This window comes from Neoarius graeffei, chromosome 5, assembly GCF_027579695.1.
Source record: "Neoarius graeffei isolate fNeoGra1 chromosome 5, fNeoGra1.pri, whole genome shotgun sequence".
In the NCBI taxonomy this organism is placed as follows: Eukaryota; Metazoa; Chordata; class Actinopteri; order Siluriformes; family Ariidae; genus Neoarius; species Neoarius graeffei.
In genome coordinates, this window is record NC_083573.1 from 37,030,542 (window position 1) to 37,053,943 (window position 23,402).

Sequence of the window (23,402 nt, forward strand, 5' to 3'; positions counted from 1 at the left end):
AAAAATACTGTGTGTTTGAACACCGCCCGCTGTAAACACTTTGCATACACCCCAATGACCGTCATGACACCACCGTGCACGATTCCCTCATCGGCACAGTGGAGCACCACAAATTGCTACCTGGTCTGTGGGAAACACTGGTGTTTCTGACTTCTGTTTCCAGATGGTAGGAACTGCTCCACGTAGACGTCGCTCAAATCCTATGTGAATCTACCTCACAAATGTATCCTTTTCAAAATGTCTGGAACAGACACCAAACCGTCCTGTCAGCTTGAAGTTGCCTCTCTTTGTCCGTACAAATCAAACCCATTCATTCTGTAAGTGTCCTGCCGACTTTGGGCTCTCATGGATTGAAATTCCACTTTTTTTTATTTTTATAAATCAGCCACACTTGAACAGCCTTGAACGACACACCTCTTAGGAGGCATGCTTTGGTTTTAGTTTTGTTGTGGAATAAAAATAACCAGTAAAAATGTGCTACACTTCGCAAAGCAGACGAAGCCAGAAATGCCATGAACTTTCAAGCGTTAACTTGCGTATATGACGTCACTTCCTTTGAATGAACAGTAACTTACCAGGAACACATTTGTGTAATGGTAAAGAGCCAAATTTTACCAACTAAATAGAACATGTTCCCAGTCTCGTATTAAAATACAATTTAGACAGTAAACTATTTAATGTGTCTAGTTTTATAAGGTATAATTTCCAGGAGTGATGTTATTTTCATAAGACTAGCACTTTAAGAATTGTAAAATCAGCATCAGCTTAAATGGATTTCGTTCTTCAGAAACAAAACTCTAGTGGACCTTGCTATAAAAAAAATCACAATGAAACAACTTCAGGTGTAGTTGGATTATGTTAAGAGGCAGAATGTGCTGTAGCTATAAAATAGACAAAGAGCAAGAGAACAAACTGACCAGTACAAGAATGTGAGTTTGAGGAAGGTGATTGTTGATCACGTTAATGATGGCCATGATACCTCCACAGATCTGCTCGGGGGTGTGGCCATGATTATTAGTGCCCACCCACAACACTACCACCTAGATGTAGAGGAGAAAAAAAAAGACCATATTTCTGTGAAAACATTTCTAGCACATTAAAGCACACTGAATATATAGGTTAAAAATAAAGGTGTTTTATATAAAACTGCAATGTAAAGATTCAAAATAAATGTCAATATAGATATTTTAAAAAATGATTGTACAGAATTACACAAAAACCTGAACATCAAAAACTGTAGCTGTTCACTGTAACCAGTGTTGTTTTTGGCAGCCATTTTTGATTTAGTTTTAGTCTTTTGGACGAAATGCTTATTAGTTTTAGTCACATTTTAGTCAATTCCATCCTTGATAGTGTTGGTCTAGTTTTAGTCGACGAAAACAAAGGGTTTTAGTCCAGTTTTAGTCAGTCAGTCAGTCATTCATTTTAGTCAAAAAAATAATTACTTTAAAACATTAAATTAGGCCAATACAGAGATAGGAAATTGTAATCGAGGTTAACAGGTTGTGCATAACATACTCTCAAAAGTGTCTCTCAAAACAAACTTGTTTCACTTGAACGTAAAAAGTATGTCAAATATTTGGGTTTAATAATCGATGACAATCTTTCTTGGAAGCCTCATATTGATTTTATTTGCAACAAAATAAGCAAGGTTGTCGGCCTTTTGGCCAAGCTTAGACATTTTATTCCACTACATACCCTTATGACATTATATCGCTCTCTGATTCAACCTTATTTAACATATGGTCTTAGTTCTTGGGGACAGGCTTGTAAAACTCAAAGTATTAATCCTACAAAAACGAGCTTTAAGATTAATCCATTTTGTTGATAGAGAAAGCACCCTTCCATTGTTTTCCAAAACCAATATTTTACTAGCAAATCTTTTCTATGAATATATTTCTAAATTAACGTATGACGTTGTTAATCAAAGTGCACCCTCAAACATTTGTAAATTATTTTCTTCTATTTCTAGTATCCATTCTTATAACACTAGGTCATCTTACGCCAAGAACTTATATACTCAGTATTCTCGTACAAATCTACAAAAGAACTCATTTTCCCATGTTGGTGTTAGGGTATGGAACCAGATTCCAACTTCTATAAGATCTTCATCTAAATTGTCATTCAAGGAAAAAGAAAAAAAAAAAAAAAAAAAAAAAAAAAAAAGGTCAGACACCACCTTTTTTCTGATTTAAGTAGATATGGATATGATGTTGACATCTCAAAACTCTCTTTCTACATAACTTTATTTTTTTATTTTATATATATATATATATACACACACACATACACACACATACACACTGTACCTTTATATTAAATAACAGGTATTGTCTCCTCTTTTTCTTTTTGTTACCAAATAGTTGTTAATTTGTCAAGTATGTTTTATCTTTTTCATACATATTTAAGTATTATATTAATTCATATAAAATATTTTTTTTTGTAAACATGAGTCTGCTTTGATTAGCAGTGCGCTATTTGCAGACTCGTGTAGTCTATTATACGTTTATATGTAATTGAAATAAAAGATTGACTGAAGTGTGTATGCGCTGTATATAAAACACTGTCTAGTGCAGACATCCCAAGTCTCCCCGAAGTTCTGGGAGTCTCCCGCATATTGATAGTGGCTCCCTGAGGCCTGCGAATTGGATAATATCTCCCGGAATCTAGAGCAAAAGCGTGCACGTGAAACATTAATGTCTGCATCGCGCATATGATTGAGTGAGCGAGGGAGAGTGAGAGAGTCTGCGTGTGTGCCTGTTCATGTAGCACATGCTAGACAAAGAGCATCCTGATTGGTTTACAGACATCCAAACTCATTTCAGGGAGGTGTCGTGACACCCCCCCGCTGATGGGGAAAAAAAAAAAAAAGTCATGCGTCACAACACCTTCCTGAAATGAGTTTGGATGTCTGTAAACCAGTCAGGATGCTCTTTGTCTAGCATGTGCTACATGAACAGGCACACATGCAGACTCTCACTCTCCCTCGCGCACTCAGTCATATGCGCGATGCAGACATTGTTTCACGTGCACGCTCTTGCTCGCGCCGTTGGAGGAAATGCCATGCATTTTGATAGCCCTATAGCCAACCCACTAACATTTTCGTCTCGTCAACAAAAACAACAGATACGTCTCGTCATATTTTCGTGATCAAAGAGTTATGTTTAGCTCGTCACTGTCTCGTTTTAGTCATGAAAAAAAAGGTGTGTTAACGAAATCATTTCGTCATAGTCATCGTTAATGAAAACAACACTGACTGTAACTCAGTCAAAATGTCTGGCTACCATAAGCAACCTCAACAAAGTGGCCGCTGGATGATTGTACCTTGGGGCAAATGTGGTCCAGTTCTCCATTACTGAGTCTCCACAGGACATGCTGTGTTGCATCACCACCAATCCCAAAATTCAGAGAATGGAGTGGGGAGAACAGCTTCCTCCACACCTGTCAATGGCAAGGGAAACCCATTTTGGGGAGGAAGACTTTATAAATGATGTCAAATTGATTAGGCATTTTCATAATTTGCATGTAACTGCAAAATGTGTATAAAATGTGCATAATGTTTATAACTGGTTAACTTCAAACAAACTAATCCTAAACATTACCCAAAAAAAAAAAAAAATTTGTGTCATTTTTCACCCATACCGGAAAATATTCTCATGTGCCCCAGATCACCATGTTTGATAATGAACATAATAAGAGTGTCAATCTTGAATACAAAAGTCACGTTAAATATCTTGGATTACTAATGGCCCTTTTCCACTACCCTTTTTCAGCTCACTTCAACTCACTTCAGCCCGACACGGCTCGCGTTTCGACTACCTAAGAACAGCACGACTCAGCTTGCTTCAGCCCTGCTCAGCCCTCAAAACTCGCACGGTTTTGGAGTGGGGCTGAAGCGAGCTAAACTGAGCCGAGTGGGGCTAGGGGCGTGAGGAGACACTCCCCTGTGCACTAATTGGTGAGGAGGAGTGTCCTCACATGCCCACACACGCCCCGCGAGCACGCTGGGATCTGTAGACACCGTAAACCCGGAAGAATTATTACGAATTACGAGAATTATGAAGCCTTATGCGCCTCACCTCATCTATACGCTCTTGCCAGTATCTGTTGGCGTTGTCGGTGACAACAAGCCACAGCACCAAGACCAGCAACACTAACGACTCCATGTCCTCCATGTTTATTGTTTACTCTCCGGGTCGTGAGACTACCGCTTAAAAGATCACTGATGTCACTGTTTGCGCCGCCTAACGACATCACCTGACGTCCACCCACTTTTGCTAACTCCACCCAATGTGTCCACCCACTTCCAGCCAGCACGGTTCAGCGCGGTTGTAGTCGAAATGCAACTCCAACAGCCCCACTCAGCTCGACTCAGCCCAACTCAGCACGGCACGGCACGGCTCAGCCCAACTCAGCCGCGTTGGTAGTGGAAAAGCAGCATAAGTGATGAGAATTTATCCTGGAAAACTCATATTGATTCTGTGATTACGAAAATAAGACAGACAATAGGTTTAATCGCAAAACTGAGGCATATCGTTCCCACCCGCACACTCCTGAATATTTACCAATCGTTTATTACTCCATACATGATGTATGGTTTAATTTCTTGGGGTAATGCATGCAAGATCTTTTTAAATCAAATCCTCGTCCTCCAAAAGTATGCATTACGTCTTATCTACTTTGTCCAAACAAAGGAACACGTGATGCCTCTCTTCTTAAAGGCAAAACTATTACCAATAGAATTTTTATTTTATGAAACTGTCACCAATTTAATGCATGATGTACATGCAAATCCTGCTTCAACAAATATATCGAAACCGTTTACAACCCCGATTCCAAAAAAGTTGAGACAAAGTACAAATTGTAAATAAAAACGGAATGCAATGATGTGGAAGTTTCAAAATTCCATATTTTATTCAGAATAGAACACAGATGACATATCAAATGTTTAAACTGAGAAAATGTATCATTTAAAGAGAAAAATTAGGTGATTTTAAAATTTCATGACAACACCACATCTCAAAAAAGTTGGGACAAGGCCATGTTTACCACTGTGAGACATCCCCTTTTCTCTTTACAACAGTCTGTAAACGTCTGGGGACTGAGGAGACAAGTTGCTCAAGTTTAGGGATAGGAATGTTAACCCATTCTTGTCTAATGTAGAATTCTAGTTGCTCAACTGTCTTAGGTCTTTTTTGTTGTATCTTCTGTTTTATGATGTGCCAAATGTTTTCTATGGGTGAAAGCTCTGGACTGCAGGCTGGCCAGTTCAGTACCCGGACCCTTCTTCTATGCAGCCATGATGCTGTAATTGATGCAGTATGTGGTTTGGCATTGTCATGTTGGAAAATGCAAGGTCTTCCCTGAAAGAGACGTCGTCTGGATGGGAGCACATGTTGCTCTAGAACCTGGATATACCTTTCAGCATTGATGGTGTCTTTCCAGATGTGTAAGCTGCCCATGCCACACGCACTAATGCAACCCCATACCATCAGAGATGCAGGCTTCTGAACTGAGCGCTGATAACAACTTGGGTCGTCCTTTTCCTCTTTAGTCCGAATGACACGGCGTCCCTGATTTCCATAAAGAACTTCAAATTTTGATTCGTCTGACCACAGAACAGTTTTCCACTTTGCCACAGTCCATTTTAAATGAGCCTTGGCCCAGAGAAGACACCGGCGCTTCTGGATCATGTTTAGATCAGGGCTTTGAACCGGTTCAAGGAACAAAAACCGGGAACTTTTTCTATTTCACATGGAACAGAAACGCTTATTAAAAATAATGGTAACCGGTTAATACCGGTTTTTATTTCGTTCCTCAAAGTTTCTGTAGCCTACAAATAGTCACTCTTCTCCTGTGCAAGTTTCTATGACCCGCTGGGGTTCACTTCCTGTGTGACGTTCGCTGACTGAATGGAGAGAGCGGGAAGGTGGACTGCTAGTGAGTAATTGCATTACTGAGTGTCTCTTAGCAAAGAAGAGCCTGAACGATGCAACCTCCCTATTGGCTGTTTGTAAAAATGTATCAATTGTTGCCCTTCCCACGGGAATCATCGCGGGCTCGAGAGACGAGACCTGACGAGTTAGTTCGTTGGTGGCAGAACAAAATGCCTGGACACAAATCGGGTTTTCAGAAAAGGAAAGAAAATAAACGGAGGGTCGAAAATACAAAAAAGGAGGCAGAAAATGCAAAACGAGTTTTAAGGTAGGACAAATGGTTACTTTTTAAGGCAGCCCGCCGTGGCTGCAGGCTTTCAGTTGTCTCATTGAATGGTTACTTTTCTGAGGCAGCCTGCCATGGCTGCCTGCAGGCTTATTTATTATAGCCCATTTAGTTAAAATAGTTGATATAAAATGTTTATAGTTATAGTTATGTGATGGTTGTCCTGATTTAGACTGGTGTTTTTTGGGGGGGGGTTGCGCGATGTTGCACCCGGGTCCAGATTAGGGCAGAACCGGCTCTGGCTACATTTCAGGTGTAGTTTGTTTTATGTATGTATGTACTTGCATAGATGTGTACTTGGTCTTCCAATATGGCGCCTAACAAAATCTCGCGGCGCGGTGACGTCATGCGGTAGCCCTCTATAGGGCCTGACTAGCCTTTGGTAACACACTAAACGAATTATCTTTCATTTTTGGCACTTTTTCTGTTTGTGTAGATGGGAAGACATACTGAGAATCCAAATCGCCAACATTTGAAATAATAATTGTTTTGAATTATTTCTTGTCTTATTTAATGAAGGTTGTAATAGAATTAGCCTACATTTGGCTTAAGCTGGATGAGACAGAGACATAATTTTATAGCCATTTGTTAAACAGCTGACAGGGAACGTAATTAACCGTTCCGGGAACTAAATTTTTTTGTTCTAACCGGTTCGGGAACGTCTATTTAATGGTGGAACCCAAAACCGGAAACGTTAAAATTCCGTTTCTGTTCGGAACGAACCAATAGGAAAAAAATTCCGGTTCAAAGCCCTGGTTTAGATACAGCTTCTTCTTTGAACTATAGAGTTTTAGCTGGCAACAGCGGATGGCACGGTGAATTGTGTTCACAGATAATGTTCTCTGGAAATATTCCTGAGCCCATTTTGTGATTTCCAATACAGAAGCATGCCTGTATGTGATGCAGTGCCGTCTAAGGGCCCGAAGATCACGGGCACCCAGTATGGCTTTCCGGCCTTGACCCTTACGCACAGAGATTCTTCCAGATTCTCTGAATCTTTTGATGATATTATGCACTGTAGATGATGATATGTTCAAACTCTTTGCAATTTTACACTGTCGAACTCCTTTCTGATATTGCTCCACTATTTGTCGGTGCAGAATTAGGGGGATTGGTGATCCTCTTCCCATCTTTACTTCTAAGAGCCGCTGCCACACCAAGATGCTCTTTTTATACCCAGTCATGTTAATGACCTATTGCCAATTGACCTAATGAGTTGCAGTTTGGTCCTCCAGCTGTTCCTTTTTTGTACCTTTAACTTTTCCAGCCTCTTATTGCCCCTGTCCCAATTTTTTTGAGATGTGTTGCTGTCATGAAATTTCAAATGAGCCAATATTTGGCATGAAATTTCAAAAAGTCTCACTTTCGACATCTGATATGTTGTCTATGTTCTATTGTGAATACAATATCAGTTTTTGAGATTTGTAAATTATTGCATTCTGTTTTTATTTACAATTTGTACTTTGTCCCAACTTTTTTGGAATCGGGGTTGTACCAAAATCAAGCATCCATTCCTATGGAACCCATTCCTCAACCTCTGATGATTTTTACATACAACATTCAAGACTTAATATTAAAAAATAAAATAAAAAAAAAGCAGCTTTCTTGTGCATTGGAATGAAGATCTGGAATGAGATACCAACCAATCTTAAAAAAAAAAAAAACACTTTTCTAAAAGCTTTAAAAGGAAAACTTAAGACGAAGCTAGTTATCTTGAACTAGACTCTTTAATCCAACAAATGAAACAGTAACTTCCTTGTTTATATTTAACAACTTATCTGGTAATTATGTCACCAAATTTCTATTCTGTTTCTAAGCCTCTTTCTCCCTTCTCAAATGCTTTGCTTCTTTTGTCATTGTTCGAAATTTTTATTGTGTTTGTAAATTTATGTACAGACTGGCCTGCCTCGATTAGATTTAGTACTACCTGCAGGCCAGTCTAATTCATTTTCATGTACTTTATTTAACCTAATAGACCTAAAAACTATCACACTTTCCAGTTTACGCACATAGTCTCTCCAAAGAAACAGGTGAAGAGCAACTATAATTTCCTTTTTCCTGCTATGCCTCCCAGAACATTTCTATGTGGAAGTCCCCCATTTTGAGCCAAGTTATTAAAAACAGACTGACTGACCTAGCAGCTGGACACTCTTTGGCTTATTCATGTCCACATTTCTGATAAGCCACTTTAAGCTGCCGTTGCCAGCGAGACTATTGTGATGGCTTCTGTGCTCATCCGCCTGTATAATCCAATCACTACCCTAATGAGATCTACAACCTCATAAAATCCTCTCAAATGGCACCAACATCATAGTTTTTATACACATCAGTAACACCAAATTCACCATTTTAACTATTCCATCTTCAAATAATTAACAAGCGATGTAATAAAAGTGGGAGGTTAATCATCATACCGAAAACCCTTAAACCTGCTCATATTTCAAAACACATCTGAATGTTCAGATGCAACATCTGATATGATATACTTCTATGTTCAAGCGGCCAGGCAAAACGCAGTTGGGTTCAAAACCATTAGTGCATTAGACTCATAGCACACGCATGTAGTCCTCAGTCTCATCATAGCTGACTTCAGGTTATAAAACGTCACTCACGTTACTGTTAACCTTATACACCACAACCCCACTATAACAAACTCCTTGGGGGACGTCCAAATAGTTTGTTATACCAAAAAATTTGTAATACTGAAAATGGACCTGCTTGTCAAACCAAACACTCACATTATTTACGAAATGTTAGGCACATTCTCTTCACCACGAATTTCTCCTTCCTAATCACTAACTGTCAATGAACTGCGATAAAGGATCACAGAAGGAGGCGATGATTTCTTCATCGGTTATGGAAGTGACAGAAGTTACCGGTGTATTACATACCCCTTTTCCACCAAATCAGTTCCAGGGCTGGTTCGGGGCCAGTGCTGGTTCACAACTCGTTCAACTTGTGAGCCAGCTGAGAACCAGTTTGCTTTTCCATAGCTCAGGGTGCTAAGGGGAGCCACGTCATTACGTCACTGCGTTTGCATAAACCTTGGCGCAAACATCGAAGCAACAACACGGAGAAGAAGAAGCAGCAACAACAATAATGGATGACTGCTGCTTTACTGCATCCATGATATCTCATCGCTTATTTAAAAATGGCGACCTTTCGCGGTCTTGCTATTGTTGTTGGTCTTAACAACTCCGCCCCCCCCGCTGACATAAGCGGTTCTTTCCTCTGGCCCAGCAAAGAGTTGGTGCTAGCCTGGAACCGTTTTTTCTGGCCCCAGAGCCAGTTCTGTCAGTGGAAACAGAAAACCTGGTTCCAAACTAAGCACTGGCCCCGAACCAGCCCTGGAACTGATTTGGTGGAAAAGGGGCAACAGTCAATGTCCACCCACTGACTCACCGTGCTTTTTAAATCTTCACCATTCAGTTCATTCCTGTGTTGCAAATCACTGATGATGCCATTTACGTCACACTGCCGTGTATGTATAAAAACGCTGCCGTGTATGCTTTAACTAGGTATCAAGTTCAGCTGTATCAGCAGTCATTTTGCTCTTTGATCAGAGTTCTCGATAACCGTTAGTGATCAACACCTAAGCGAGATTCGTTAAGCCTTTGTTTTATAGCGTTAGCATGCATTGTTAACTTGACTGCAGAATTGATTACTTATCATATGTCTCCTGTAAGAAGAGGAACATGTGGCTCAGTGTGTCATGTAAGGCGGCAAATGACCGAGGTCACTGCAGGAAGTGTGTCGATTTACAGACAGGCAGGCAAACCAGACAGAGTCAAAACAGAGTCATATACTGTAACAGGCAATGGTCAAACGAGGCACAGACAGAATGGTGTGGGCAAAGATGAAAGGCAGAATCCAAATCCAGAAAGGCTTGGTACAGATACAAGGCTTGGTAATGTGAGACACTAGGTACAGTGTGTTTAGAGAGTCACACGCTGTGATTGTGCTCTAATCCGGAACAGTTGCATAGTATTGTAATTGGTCCTAATGGCGCTGTATGCACGCTGTAATCTACTGTGCACTCCAAGCACCAACGCATGTGGACGTGACACAGTTTATTTTTGTGACTCCGACCCATTGACACTAAAGGCAGGGGACATGCTTAGTTCATTATGTGCGAAAGTTCATAGTAAAAGAATTCGTTATAGCAGGGTTGCAGTGTATTAAAATTAAACACACAGTTCACAGGGCTCTACATTAACTTTTGAAACCACTTGCCCTGTCGGGCAAGTTGAAAGGAAATTTACTTGTCCGAAGAAATATTTGTGAGAAAAAAAAAAAAATTTGTAACCCGACAATCTTTATTGCATTTGCATCACACCGCTTGTGGCTTGTACTCTTGCCATGACACACTAGAATGTCTCGCCTATATGAAGCTGTACCTTTAAACATGCTGCTCGAGACATCAGCATAAGTAGGATGCGATATGCACAGAGAACATTGCATTCCATCTCCGGTGTCTTGGACCCATTCAAATTCATCCTTCCAAGAATTGAGAAATTTCCACTCTCTCTTGCTTTCATAGTTCTGCTGTGATTGTTTCCTCTTCTTTTCAGCACCAGATGCCTCAGATTCACTAGACTTCTTTGTGAAACCGAACTTCAGGAGGGACACGTTCTAAATGTCTAAATTTTTATAATGAACACCATCAACAACAATTCAAAGATTTGGAAATTACCACATACTCAACACAAATATACAGTTGATATACAATGATCCCGCCAACAGAAATGTCAACAAATCCATGTGTATGACACGATTAAAACCAATCATAAACAACCGTTTACTTTTCAGCTCAAATACACGAAGCGGTATTGGCCGGTTTCGCAAGTGGAATATTCAGTCCCTCCAGGATTTCGCGGGCCTTTTTTGTGATTGTTGCGGGCTAAAATGTCTGATGTTGTGGGGAGTTTTCCAAAAAATTGCAATGAAAGTTGCGGTGTTTTTTAGGTTTTTGTTGCGATTACATTGCGGGAGGAAGTGAAAGTTGAGAGAAATTGTTGTGATTTTCTCTTTTTGTGATTAAAATTGAGTGATAAGTTATTACTGAAAAACTATTGATTAAAAAAAACAGACACTGAGAAATGGTCCTATAAACAACTTTACCAATATAAAAGATTACCAGGACTACAGAAATGCAGAAAAATAGGTTTTACTTATCCAAATGCACCTGTTGGTTCAAAAGTTAAAGTGCAGAGAACCGCACAGCACAACATGAAGTTACCTTAAAATATAATATAAATGCCTCAGCTTTCATGTAAGAAAAAAAACTATTAATACTAGTACTGTGTGCAGGCAGTCTCTCCTGAAGACTAAATTAAACAATAATTATAAACTAATAAATGGCTCAGGCTTCATAGAAGAAAAAAACAATTTGAACAGAATCTCAGTATGATGCTGAAGCTGCCTAAACAATGGAAAATAAAATACCATTTTGGCAAAAATGTTGGCATCCATTAATTTCTTGTATTAAGTAAAAAATCAAGTGCACAGTCCTTCACTGTAAACATAACATACTTTCAGTAACAGAATTTAAGCCTATATAAACACTGACTCGCACATGCTGCTTCTCTTGAACGTATACATGGAAGTAAGGCGGAAGGCAGTTTGTCGACGTCACCTCAAGACGACACCAACGATTGGTCAAATTTGCGGGAAAGTTGCGGTGATTGCAATTATATCCAACACCGTCCTGAATTCACGGGGATTGGTTGAATTTGCGTTGATGTTGCAAATCGTAACATCGCGAAATCCTGGAGGGTCTGAATATTGGGCATGCGTACATCACTCTTTCCGAATAGAAACATCCAGCGATTCATCAAAACAATATGTCGAGTGAGATGCTTTGGAAATCATGTGAATAAACTGATAAATTTGATATGTAACCCGAATATCGGCGTATTTTGGCACTTGTCCGACCGGACAAGTAACTGAGACGATGAACTTGTCCGACATAAAGGATCACTTGTCCCGGACAAGCGTTAATGTCGAGCCCTGCAGTTTGCACAAACTTGATACTTAAACTGAAGAACTTCTTTTTTTTTCATAATAACACGAAGTACATTTAAACTTATTTAGAGGGTTAACTAAGCAAAAATACATGGCTTTACAGTTATCCATCATCTGTAGCCGCTCATCCTGTGCAGGGTCATGGGCAAGCTGCCAGATCATCGCAGGGTTGACACAGAGACAAACAACCATTCACACTCACATTCACACCTACAGTCAATTTAGAGAGTCACCAGTTAACCTAACCTGCATATCTCTGGACTGTGGGGGAAACCAGAGCACCTGGAGGAAACCCACACAGACACGGGGAGAACATGCAAACTCTACACAGAAAAGCCCTCGTTGGCCACTGGGCTTGAACCCAGAACCTTCTTGCTCTGAGGCGACAGTGCCAACCACTATGCCACCCGGCTTTACAGTTAGTATTAAATGCATCATTTTAGTATTAAGTATTAAATGCATTTCACTGCTCCAGTTTGTGTGTACATTGTTTGTGAACAGTTTGCTTTTATTTTAACCAAATTCACGTCAACAGAAGAGTTTGATTTTTGTTTCCTTCACTTCTGCATTACTGTGGGTTCAGTTCACTCAAACACTTTTGCCTGCAGGTTTCTGTTTTTTGATCCCACACTGTATGGAATGTCCAAATTTTCCATTTACGCTCATCCTTTTGATTCCATTCTCTGGTTTCAGCCCCATGTTTGGATTGCTTACTAAAATGATGCTTTGTTGGAACGCTGCAATACCACCCAACTAACACTTATTTTAAAATTACACACACACACCTTGCTTCACCTTTCATCACCTCATACTTAGAATAAAGCCATTCTATTTTCCTTGGCATGATCAGTCAAACCCTAAATAAGCTGTCAGAGTCATCATATTAACACACACACACACACACACACTTTGGCTTCCTGCCTCTACCCCAAAAAACCCCAAACAAAAACCCTCTCTCTTTAGAATCAAGTGCACAGTACGGGCTCTGCTCTCATTACCTACACAAACTCTCTATCCTGACACTCCAGCATTTAAAGCCTGGAATTTTCTGGCTTTTCTGTGAAAATAAAAAAAAGGTACTATGTATTCTTAAAAATATATAAATATTGAATTATAGATGTTTTGAAAACCGCAAAGGACATACTACAAATTACGTCAAATGGTTTTGCAATATATGAAAGTACACATACACTGAAAGATTATTGCTCAGACACCACAGCACTACTGTTGGTTAAATATCCTGGGTGATAAATATATAGGTATTGTGACATTAATGTGTTTAAATCCCTGGTGAAAATCTTTCAAAGATCTTCAAGGATCTGTAAAGTTCTTTGTGAAGGTCTTTAAGGACCCTTGTTGAGATCCTCAGCAAGAATCCTCAAAAGACCTTCAAGGATCTTTCAAATTCTTGCCAAGATCTTCAATTTTCTAAGATCTTTGAAAGATTCTTGAGGATCTTAAAGGATCGTTGTGGGGGATCATTACGTGGATCTTTGTCAGATCCTTAAAAGGAGCTTTACAAATGATTTTGCATATGAAGATCTTTGAAGAGCTTTCTAAGATCCTTTTCTTTAAGGATCTTTGGCAGGTCTTTGACAATCCTCATGGATCCTTAAAGATCCTGTAAGGTTTTTCACCAGGGCTGTACTGTACCACAGCAACAAATAAATGCAACCCAGAACAAAATATTCTAGTTATGCCTGGTACAAATAATGGTTCATCGCATAACAACCCAACACCATATTTTCCAGTTTATCACATTATGAAAGAACCACTATAGTGTGAACCACTACAGTATAATTTCATGTTAATTTCCAAAAAGTCCTTATTATAGAATATATCAGCATCACATCACGATGTGCAAATCATTCACGAATAAGCAAATGTGCATGTTCACATTTATGATTGCAATTGTCTGTGTCTGTGTAATTGAACCAAAATAATGAACCATACCTCAAATTCATGCATTAGTTGGATAAGAGAGTCTCCAACAAAGAGCACATCCGGTTCCTTCCCTTTACTGTCAGACACAAAACGATTGTGCTATACAGAGAAAACAGAATAAAATAAAAACATGGGTTAAATGAAGCAGATACTGCTCCAGAACAGAAAGCACAGAGTATGCATGCTTATACGTGGAATGTATTTTGAGCAAACTCACCAGTGACATCCATCGTCTATCACCGTGTATATCATCACAGGGGGTGGGGGTGGCTGCAGGGTTGCTATCTCCGCTGCTCATTACTGTTACTCTAAAAGCCAATACATTACAAAGGCATGCACTAAATGTTGTGCTTTATGTTACAGCTAGCTGCACAACAGCTTTTTGTCAAGGTCAAGATTTATTATGCATATGTTGGTATGGAATCCAATAACTTAAATCCTACCATTTAAAAACACCACCACCCACTTAAAACCTAATACTTTCTTTCAATTTTCATGTTATTTATTTTTTTTCCTGTTTGTGTAGTCTGATGTTTGAGTGTTTTGTCTGCCGGTTGTGGTGTAGCTCCGGACCCAGTTTGAGCGTTGGTTCCCTCCAGGCCTTGGTTCGCCGTGAGTGATGCCTGCGCTCCCAGCTGTGGACTGCAGTGAGCTCGCTGCTCATTTTACATCGTGGTTGTCCAGCGCCCTGTGCTTTAACGCTTGGCGTGATGTTCCGAGCGATGTTGCTCGGTGGCGTCGCGGCGGCTGTGCAGGCGGTTTGGGACACACCAGCGCTCTGCGTGGCGGAGCTTCTCTGCTCGCTTTGTGGATCCACGGCGTGGTGTTCGAGCGATGTGGCTGACGGCGTCACGGCGGCTGTGCTGGAGATGGGGGACTCGTTTTCATGCGCCTTTTGGTGGGACTGTGGCTGCTACACCACTGGAATTACATCTTGACCCCTACTTGGTGGACTTTTTACTTTTATTTTTTATTATTTATTTATTTTTTATTTTGTTTTTTTCTTTGTCTATAATTGTAAAGCATCCTTGGGTTTTTTGAAAGGCGCTATATAAATTTAAATTATTATTATTATTATTATTATTATTATTATTAATAATAATAAAGCTTTTGAGAAAAAAAAAAAACTCAAATACATTTACATGCATGTCCACACTTTGACCTTAACACTACTTCCAAACCCTCTCAGCAGTTTCAGATCTTTTCAGTTATAATATAATATCATGATATAAGGCAAATATTCTGGTTTAGGAAACTGCTTGAACGTTGTTTACAAGTGTAATTACCTCCACCAACTGTGTTGGAGGCGGTTATGTACTTTCAGTACAACTCTGGGTCATGCCACCTGCAGAAATTTTCTGATGACTCGGCTGTTGTTGGATGTATAAACGAGGGACGGGAGGGGGAAGTACAGAGCTCTAGTAGACAACTTTGTGGAAGGGGCTGGACAGAATCATCTGCAGCTGAATGTCAACAAGACCAGAGAGATGGGGATCGACTTTAAGAAGAAGAGGATGGATTCACAACTACTGTGCATTCTGGGAGAGGACCTGGGTGTTACCATCAACAACAGACTGGACTGGAAATCCAACATGGAAGCTGTATACAAGAAGGGGATGAGCAGACTCTACTTCCTGAGGAAGCTGAGATCCTTCAACATGTGCAGCAAGATGTTGGAGATCTTTTATCAGTCTGTTGTGGCCAGTGTGCTTTTCTTTCCGGTGGTTTGTTGGGGAGCAACATTGGAGCCAGCGATACTAACAGACTCAATAAACTGATAAAGAAGCCTAGCTCCATAACTGGCTGCAAAAAGGACACTTGAGGCTGTGGTGGAGAGGACTCCTCTGAACAAACTATGATCCATCATAGATAAGCCTGACCACCCTCTCCACCACACACTGGGCAGACAGAGGAGCACCTTCTCCAGACTGTTACAGCTTCGTTGTCATAGGGATTGACAGAGGAAATCTTTCCTGTCCCAAGCCATCATACTGTACAACAACTCACCTCTGTCTCAGCGTTGTAGCTGAGTCACTAAACCGAGTCTCAGTCCAGTCTCGAGTCCCCAGTGTTCAAGTCCGAGTCATTAAAAAAATTGAGTCGAGCCCAAGAACAAGACTCCAACTGCACCATTTGACAGTGGCTGTTTTAGCATCATTAACATTAGCTTGTTCCTGAACATGATGTATGAACAGGCGAAAGTGCATTCTCTTTGTCAGGGAGTGTGAAGTATTCTGTCAGAGATGGCTGCAAGTGCAGAAGGTGTGTTTATTAATACAAGTGAAGACAGGTAAACAATCCAGAACTGCAGGCAAAATCGTAAAATGGTGAAACAGGCAACAGGTTGAGCGAGGCACAAACAGGGCATCATAGACTCGGCAGAATCAAAGACGAGAAACAGGAAATCAGGGATCAGGAACCCAAACAAGGAAATAAGGCTCGGTTATGTGTCAGCAACGCAACTCAATACTTCGCAAAGTAAGTGTGTTTTCACAGTTTTTATATAGGCTACGTTTACACTAGACCGTATCTGTCTCGTTTTCTTCGCGGATGCACTGTCCGTTTACATTAAACCGCCTGGAAACAGGAATCCGCCAGCGTCCACGTATTCAATCCAGATCATATCTGGTCCGGTGCTGCGTAAACATTCAGAATACGCGGATACGCTGTGCTGAGCTCTAGCTGGCGTCTCATTGGACAACGTCACTGTGACATCCACCTTCCTGATTCGCTGGCGTTGGTCATGTGACGCGACTGCTGAAAAACGGCGCGGACTTCCACCTTGTATCACCTTTCATTAAAGAGTATAAAAGTATGAAAATACTGCAAATACTGATGCAAATACTGCCCATTGTGTAGTTATGATTGTCTTTAGGCTTGCCATCCTTCCACTTGCAAGTAGTAAGTGATATGCGCTGGGATCTCACACACAGCGGCTCAGTCCCGAATCGTGGCTTGTGCACTTCACTCGCGCGCTGTGTGAGCTGCGCAGGGCCGGAGTGCGCACCCTCCAGAGGGCACTCACTGTTCAGGGCGGAGTGATTTGGAGCGCAGGATGCCTGCGGAGCCGAGCGTATCCGCGTATTGGCGTTGCTGTGTGCACGGCTAACAGTTTTAGTGTAAACGCGAATCGTTTTAAGAACGTTAATCTGATGATCCGCTGATTCGACGTAATGTAAACGTAGCCTTAGGTGCACTGATTGCACCTTAATCCTGCAGGCCTTTCAATTACATGAAACCTGCGATGGATAACGTTGTAGGCACCCAAATTAAGGTCAAGCGCCCAAAATATGCTACCAAAAGTTAAAAAAAAAAAAAATTTGTTCATTAAATAAACTTGGCTGCATAAAACCCAACATCTTGACTTTCTTCTTTAAAAACACAGAAATTAGTATGCATTTCTTGTAATTGACGCGAAATCCGCACCATTCCCATGTTGTTCCGGGGTCATCAAAATAACCATAAGCCTCACGCAGAGCACGTATTCTCCATCAACGGCGAGCGGCACGCCATGATTTCGTGGAGAAGTGAGACTCGCGTACCAATGACCAGAGCAGGATTTCCACATTAGGTAAATCATCTGTCTTCTTTTATATTGTTTTATGGCAGCTGGCAAACATCTTTTAGGTGCATTACTGCCACCTTCTGGACTGGAGTGTGAACCAGAATGTTTACTACCCTATTGTGTTAAATTCTCCTAATAATTCCTGTATCATTTAAAAACCTAAAAATAGCCCTATATCCCACATTATCTGACCTCAACTGCAATATCTCTCTGATACCTAGTGTCATATGATTTAAATCAGGTAAAAGACTGAATAAAAGAGGTATTCAGGGCACAACTGTGTGTATTTAAGATACAGCTTGCATCTTAAAACACACAGCTGTGTAAGTGTGGGTGGAATCAGTGACTTGGAGCTTGGTCCTCTTGTTAATGATAGTCTTAGACACTGGCCTTTCACTTAAACTAAGAGCTTTTACCTGACTACATACTGTGAACTGCACTGCCGATGCTTGTGATGGGACTGAAAAACCTTTTGTGTCACAGGTCTGCCTCTTTAATGGCAACAGTGCAGAACTTGCTTTTTCATTCACAGGCTCCTCTCCTCCAGGCTCTCCTCAGGACCCAACACATCTTTTAAATACTAACTGACTGTAGTCTAATTACTTTTATCATGTACATCAAGAGGGATTAACGCTGTAGACATTTTGCAATAAAGGTAAAAATAACATTCATAGATTCTTTATTTATTCATAACTTTGTAGCTAAAAAAAAAAAAAAAAAAGCAGCAGCAGGTTTAAACACACAGCACTGGGAAAACAGCACTTTGTGCGTGCAGAAAAGCCCAAATGACCCTGTATCACGACGGAAAGAGCCCAAATTCAGAAATACAGGGTGTAGTCCAAATTATGCAATCGAAAGGCCTGTGCTGTACAGGTGTGAGTCGTTTACAGCGCGTGTGCTGTCCGGAGTGCACCTGAGAGTCTATCTGATGCATGAGCCAAGGTGTGCAGGTGGGACACTCTTGCACGAAATTAGTACAAAAATAAACGTAGATATAAATATCTTGATTATGGCATGTTACAATCTCATCTCATTATCTCTAGCCGCTTTATCCTTCTACAGGGTCGCAGGCAAGCTGGAGCCTATCCCAGCTGACTACGGGCGAAAGGCGGGGTACACCCTGGACAAGTCGCCAGGTCATCACAGGGCTGACACATAGACACAGACAACCATTCACACTCACATTCACACCTACGGTCAATTTAGAGTCACCAGTTAACCTAACCTGCATGTCTTTGGACTGTGGGGGAAACCGGAGCACCCGGAGGAAACCCACGCGGACACGGGGAGAACATGCAAACTCCACACAGAAAGGCCCTCGCCGGCCCCGGGGCTCAAACCCAGGACCTTCTTGCTGTGAGGCGACAGTGCTAACCACTACACCACCGTGCCGCCCGCATGTTACAATAAAAAAGAAAAAATCCGAGTCCTTGTATCCAATTTCCGAGTCTTAATGCAGTTAATACAGGAGTCCAAGTCACCAATGCTTAAATCCAAGTCAAGTCACGAGTCGGACTCGAGTACTACAAGCCTGCTCTGTCTGACAGAGAGAACTCTGACCTCTCTGCTGTATAATCCTGCTTCTAACCCTGGTACTCTAACTTTTGCACCACCAGAGCTTATTTGTTTACGCTCATTAGTCACTTTGCACTGTTAGAGTTTTTGTTTTCATTTATTTATCTTGTTTAATACTGCCACTTTCTGTGCAGTTTTTTTTCCTCATTTATCACAATTCTTGTTTTTAGCACTATTAATCAAATCAAGTTTATTTGTATAGCGCTTTTAACAATAAACATTGTCGCAAAGCAGCTTTACAGAATTTGAACGACTTAAAACATGAGCTAATTTTATCCCTAATCTATCCCCAATGAGCAAGCCTGTGGCGACGGTGGCAAGGAAAAACTCCCTCAGACGACATGAGGAAGAAATCTCGAGAGGAACCAGACTCAAAAGGGAACCCATCCTCATTTGGGCAACAACAGACAGCCTGACTATAATATTAACAGTTTTAACAGGTATAACCCTCAACTGTCCTCATGGGGCCGTCCTTCACAGGAGCAGTGCGATAAAACTCCGACTATTAATGCACATTCACATGTACAAAGTACATATTTATCGTTACATTTTTATCTGTATATTGTACAGTCAGCTTGTTCTTGGGATCTTTTTTTTTTTTATTCTATTTTATGTTGGACAGTCCATCTTTTTCTTTTCACATGTCTGATTGTTGCCCAAATGAGGATGGGTTCCCTTTTGAGTCTGGTTCCTCTTGAGGTTTCTTCCTTATGTCATCTGAGGGAGTTTTTCCTTGCCACTATCACGCTCATTGGGGATAGATTAGGGATAAAATTAGCTCATGTTTTAAGTCGTTCAAATTCTGTAGAGCTGCTTTGTGTAAATGTTGTTAAGTGCTATAGAAATAAACTTGACAACTTGCTGCTGCAACAAAATTTCCCAACTTGGGATCAATAAAGTAAAATCTATCCATCTTTTCACCTCTGCTTGTCTGTCTGTTCCCAATGTAACTCAAAGTATTGAATAGATTTTGATGAAATTCTGAGGAAATGTGGGCCATGAACCGAGGGACAATTGATTAGATTTTGATGCAATCCGGATATGTATGCAAACATACTAAACATCTGGATATTCTAATATGTGGCTTGGCAGAGGTCTGCACTTTACCCAGTGCCCTTCTAGTTGACTTAGCATTCAAATGTGTAGCAAAATGCTGTTATCTGGTTTTATAATTGGGTGCTTTAACTTGGTTAAAAAAAATCATTATACTTGGAAATGTGTTTTCATATTAATATTTACACCTCTAGAGCATTTTTTTCCTTTAATTTGTCCTTATTGTGATATCCTCACAACCTGAAAGCTTTACCGTGTTCAGAATCGATTTGCTAAACTATAAAACATGACATTCAGCTGTCAATCACTGGTTCAGTTTTTAAACACTACACTATTTTGCTAATACTAATAGCTGTTGTCTTGTACCATCCTGGGCGTGTAGCATAAGCTAAACGTGTTGTGCCTTTTTGCAGAGGGACATGTTGCCAGTTTGCTGCTGCTGCTGATGATGATAGACTGCTAATTCTAGTTATTTAAGAAGATAAGGACTGAGTTACAAATTATAAGCTGAAGAACTAGTCTGTAATTAAAATAAAAGCCTGCAATGTGGGCGTCAATACAAGTAAGCCGTCTGGAGCTTTCCAGATGTTTGTGGAAAGATACAGGCCTTTTCATTCAGGAAATAATCCTTCCAGTGCACATATAACCTCTTTTGAACCGTTTGAGCAATGAGGCGATTGTAACACGTTTATTAAGTATTTAGCATGAGAGAATACAGCAACTTAATAAATAAACAAACAACAATTGTTCTTACCTATCACTTGCTTCCGCAAACTAGCAACGCGCCAAATGCAGGAAGTGACGTAGGCAGCAAGTTTATCAAGACAAGGGCAGCGGAGCCCTGAGCGTCGAGACTGAAACAGATGTTACCATCTTATTTGTAACATGAACCGTGTGATTAAACAATAAATTAACGGTGGATTAAAATGCTGATATTAGCAGAGTAGGAAATAACAAAATCACTTTGCAGTTCCTGATCCCCGATCAGTGGAAATCTCCCTCACAAGCAGCTCGACATCACCGTGCGTTTTAACTGCACTTCGATTATGACTTTTATTATGAAACATAACACACATTGCGCAATTATCTCTACATATCTAATAGGTAGATAGATTATTGATCCCAAAGGAAACTGCAGTATAACAGTAGTGGTTAAAATAAATAAAAAAATTAAAAAATAAAACCTTTTACAGATAAACATAAATACAGGAAAGAATCACAGTGCAATAATAATAATAATAATAATAATCGAAATCTATTAAGCAAGCAAGAGAGTTCTATATTTAAAAAAAATAGGCTATTGAAACAAATCGTAAACAATGCACTTAGATGGAGTGCAAATGTGCAAGAAAGTGCCAGTAAACATGTAATACATAATAACATAATAATAATAATAATAATAATAATAATAATATAATAATAATAATATTATATAATAAATATAATAATAATAATAATAATAACATAATAATGAGGTGGGTCTAAAATAATAATAATAATAATAATAATAATAATAATAATAATAATAATAAACCATAATAATTAATGCAGTTAATTAATGGTGTGCTTGCACATAACCCTAACCCTAACCTCAGAAATGAAAAGGACACTTTTTGGCTATCTATCTATCTATGTTACACAACAACAACAATCTCGAAACTGTCTCAGATTTTACTATCCTTGTGGGGAGATCTGGTTATCAATTGCACACACACACACACACACCTGGAGTAATTTAATGTTGCCTACAGTCGACAATTTGGGAGGTGGGAGAAAACCCATTAAAAAAAATCCTCCCATCTTTTGGCTACATTTTGCTACAGCAGGAGTGTTTTCATGTGGAAAAGATACAATTAGAAACTCACAAATCATGAGGTGATCTATCAAGTCCATAGTACGATCCATTTACTTTTTGTGTCTGTGCTCCTCCCCAGAGTTGAACATTGCCCTGGAGTCTGCTTCTGCTTCACTTTTAGTTTGCTAATTATTATTTAATTATTTCGTAAATGATGTCAGGCGGCGGCACGGTGGTGTAGTGGTTAGCGCTGTCGCCTCACAGCAAGAAGGTCCTGGGTTCGAGCCCCGGGGCCGGCAAGGGCCTTTCTGTGTGGAGTTTGCATGTTCTCCCCGTGTCCGCGTGGGTTTCCTCCGGGTGCTCCGGTTTCCCCCACAGTCCAAAGACATGCAGATTAGGTTAACTGGTGACTCTAAATTGACCGTAGGTGTGAGTGTGAGTGTGAATGGTTGTCTGTGTGTCAGCCCTGTGATGACCTGGCGACTTGTCCAGGGTGTACCCCGCCTTTCGCCCGTAGTCAGCTGGGATAGGCTCCAGCTTGCCTGCGACCCTGTAGAAGGATAAAGCGGCTAGAGATAATGAGATGAGATGAGATGAGATGATGTCAGGCATGGGCGGCACGGTGGTGTAGTGGTTAGCGCTGTCGCCTCACAGCAAGAAGGTCCGGGTTCGAGCCCCGTGGCCGGCGAGGGCTTTTCTGTGCGGAGTTTGCATGTTCTCCCCGTGTCCGCGTGGGTTTCCTCCGGGTGCTCCGGTTTCCCCCACAGTCCAAAGACATGCAGATTAGGTTAACTGGTGACTCTAAATTGACCGTAGGTGTGAATGTGAGTGTGAATGGTTGTCTGTGTCTATGTGTCAGCCCTGTGATGACCTGGCGACTTGTCCAGGGTGTACCCCGCCTCTCGCCCGTAGTCAGCTGGGATAGGCTCCAGCTTGCCTGCGACCCTGTAGAAGGATAAAGCGGCTAGAGATAATGAGATGAGATGTCAGGCATTTTGATAATTTGCATACAACTACAAATGTGCATAAAACACTATCACACTTTCCAGTTTGTGCACATAGTCTCTCAAAGGAAATAACTTCTTTTATATATATATATTGGGCGGCACGGTGGTGTAGTGGTTAGCGCTGTTAGGGTTTTGCTGGGATTCGAACCTGGTTCGTTGGTGTGATAATCCAGCAAACCCCCACTAGGCCACCAGGGGGATGACTCAAATGCAGAGG

At 40.7% G+C, this 23,402-nt stretch overlaps 1 protein-coding gene across 1 annotated transcript in view; it reads right to left on the reverse strand.

Moving 5' to 3' along the window:
• pafah1b3 (platelet-activating factor acetylhydrolase, isoform Ib, gamma subunit) overlaps window positions 1-21,245 on the reverse strand; it is a 43,479-nt gene extending 22,234 nt beyond the window's left edge. Inside the window, exons 1-5 of the mRNA XM_060921597.1 lie at window positions 21,138-21,245; window positions 14,408-14,498; window positions 14,200-14,289; window positions 3,325-3,441; window positions 918-1,040 (exon numbers count right to left, since the gene is read on the reverse strand). Coding sequence (XP_060777580.1) covers window positions 918-1,040; window positions 3,325-3,441; window positions 14,200-14,289; window positions 14,408-14,488 — 411 coding nt within the window. The 5' untranslated portion in view covers window positions 14,489-14,498; window positions 21,138-21,245. The remainder of the gene's footprint in view (window positions 1-917; window positions 1,041-3,324; window positions 3,442-14,199; window positions 14,290-14,407; window positions 14,499-21,137) is intronic.
• Window positions 21,246-23,402: the final 2,157 nt, after the last annotated feature.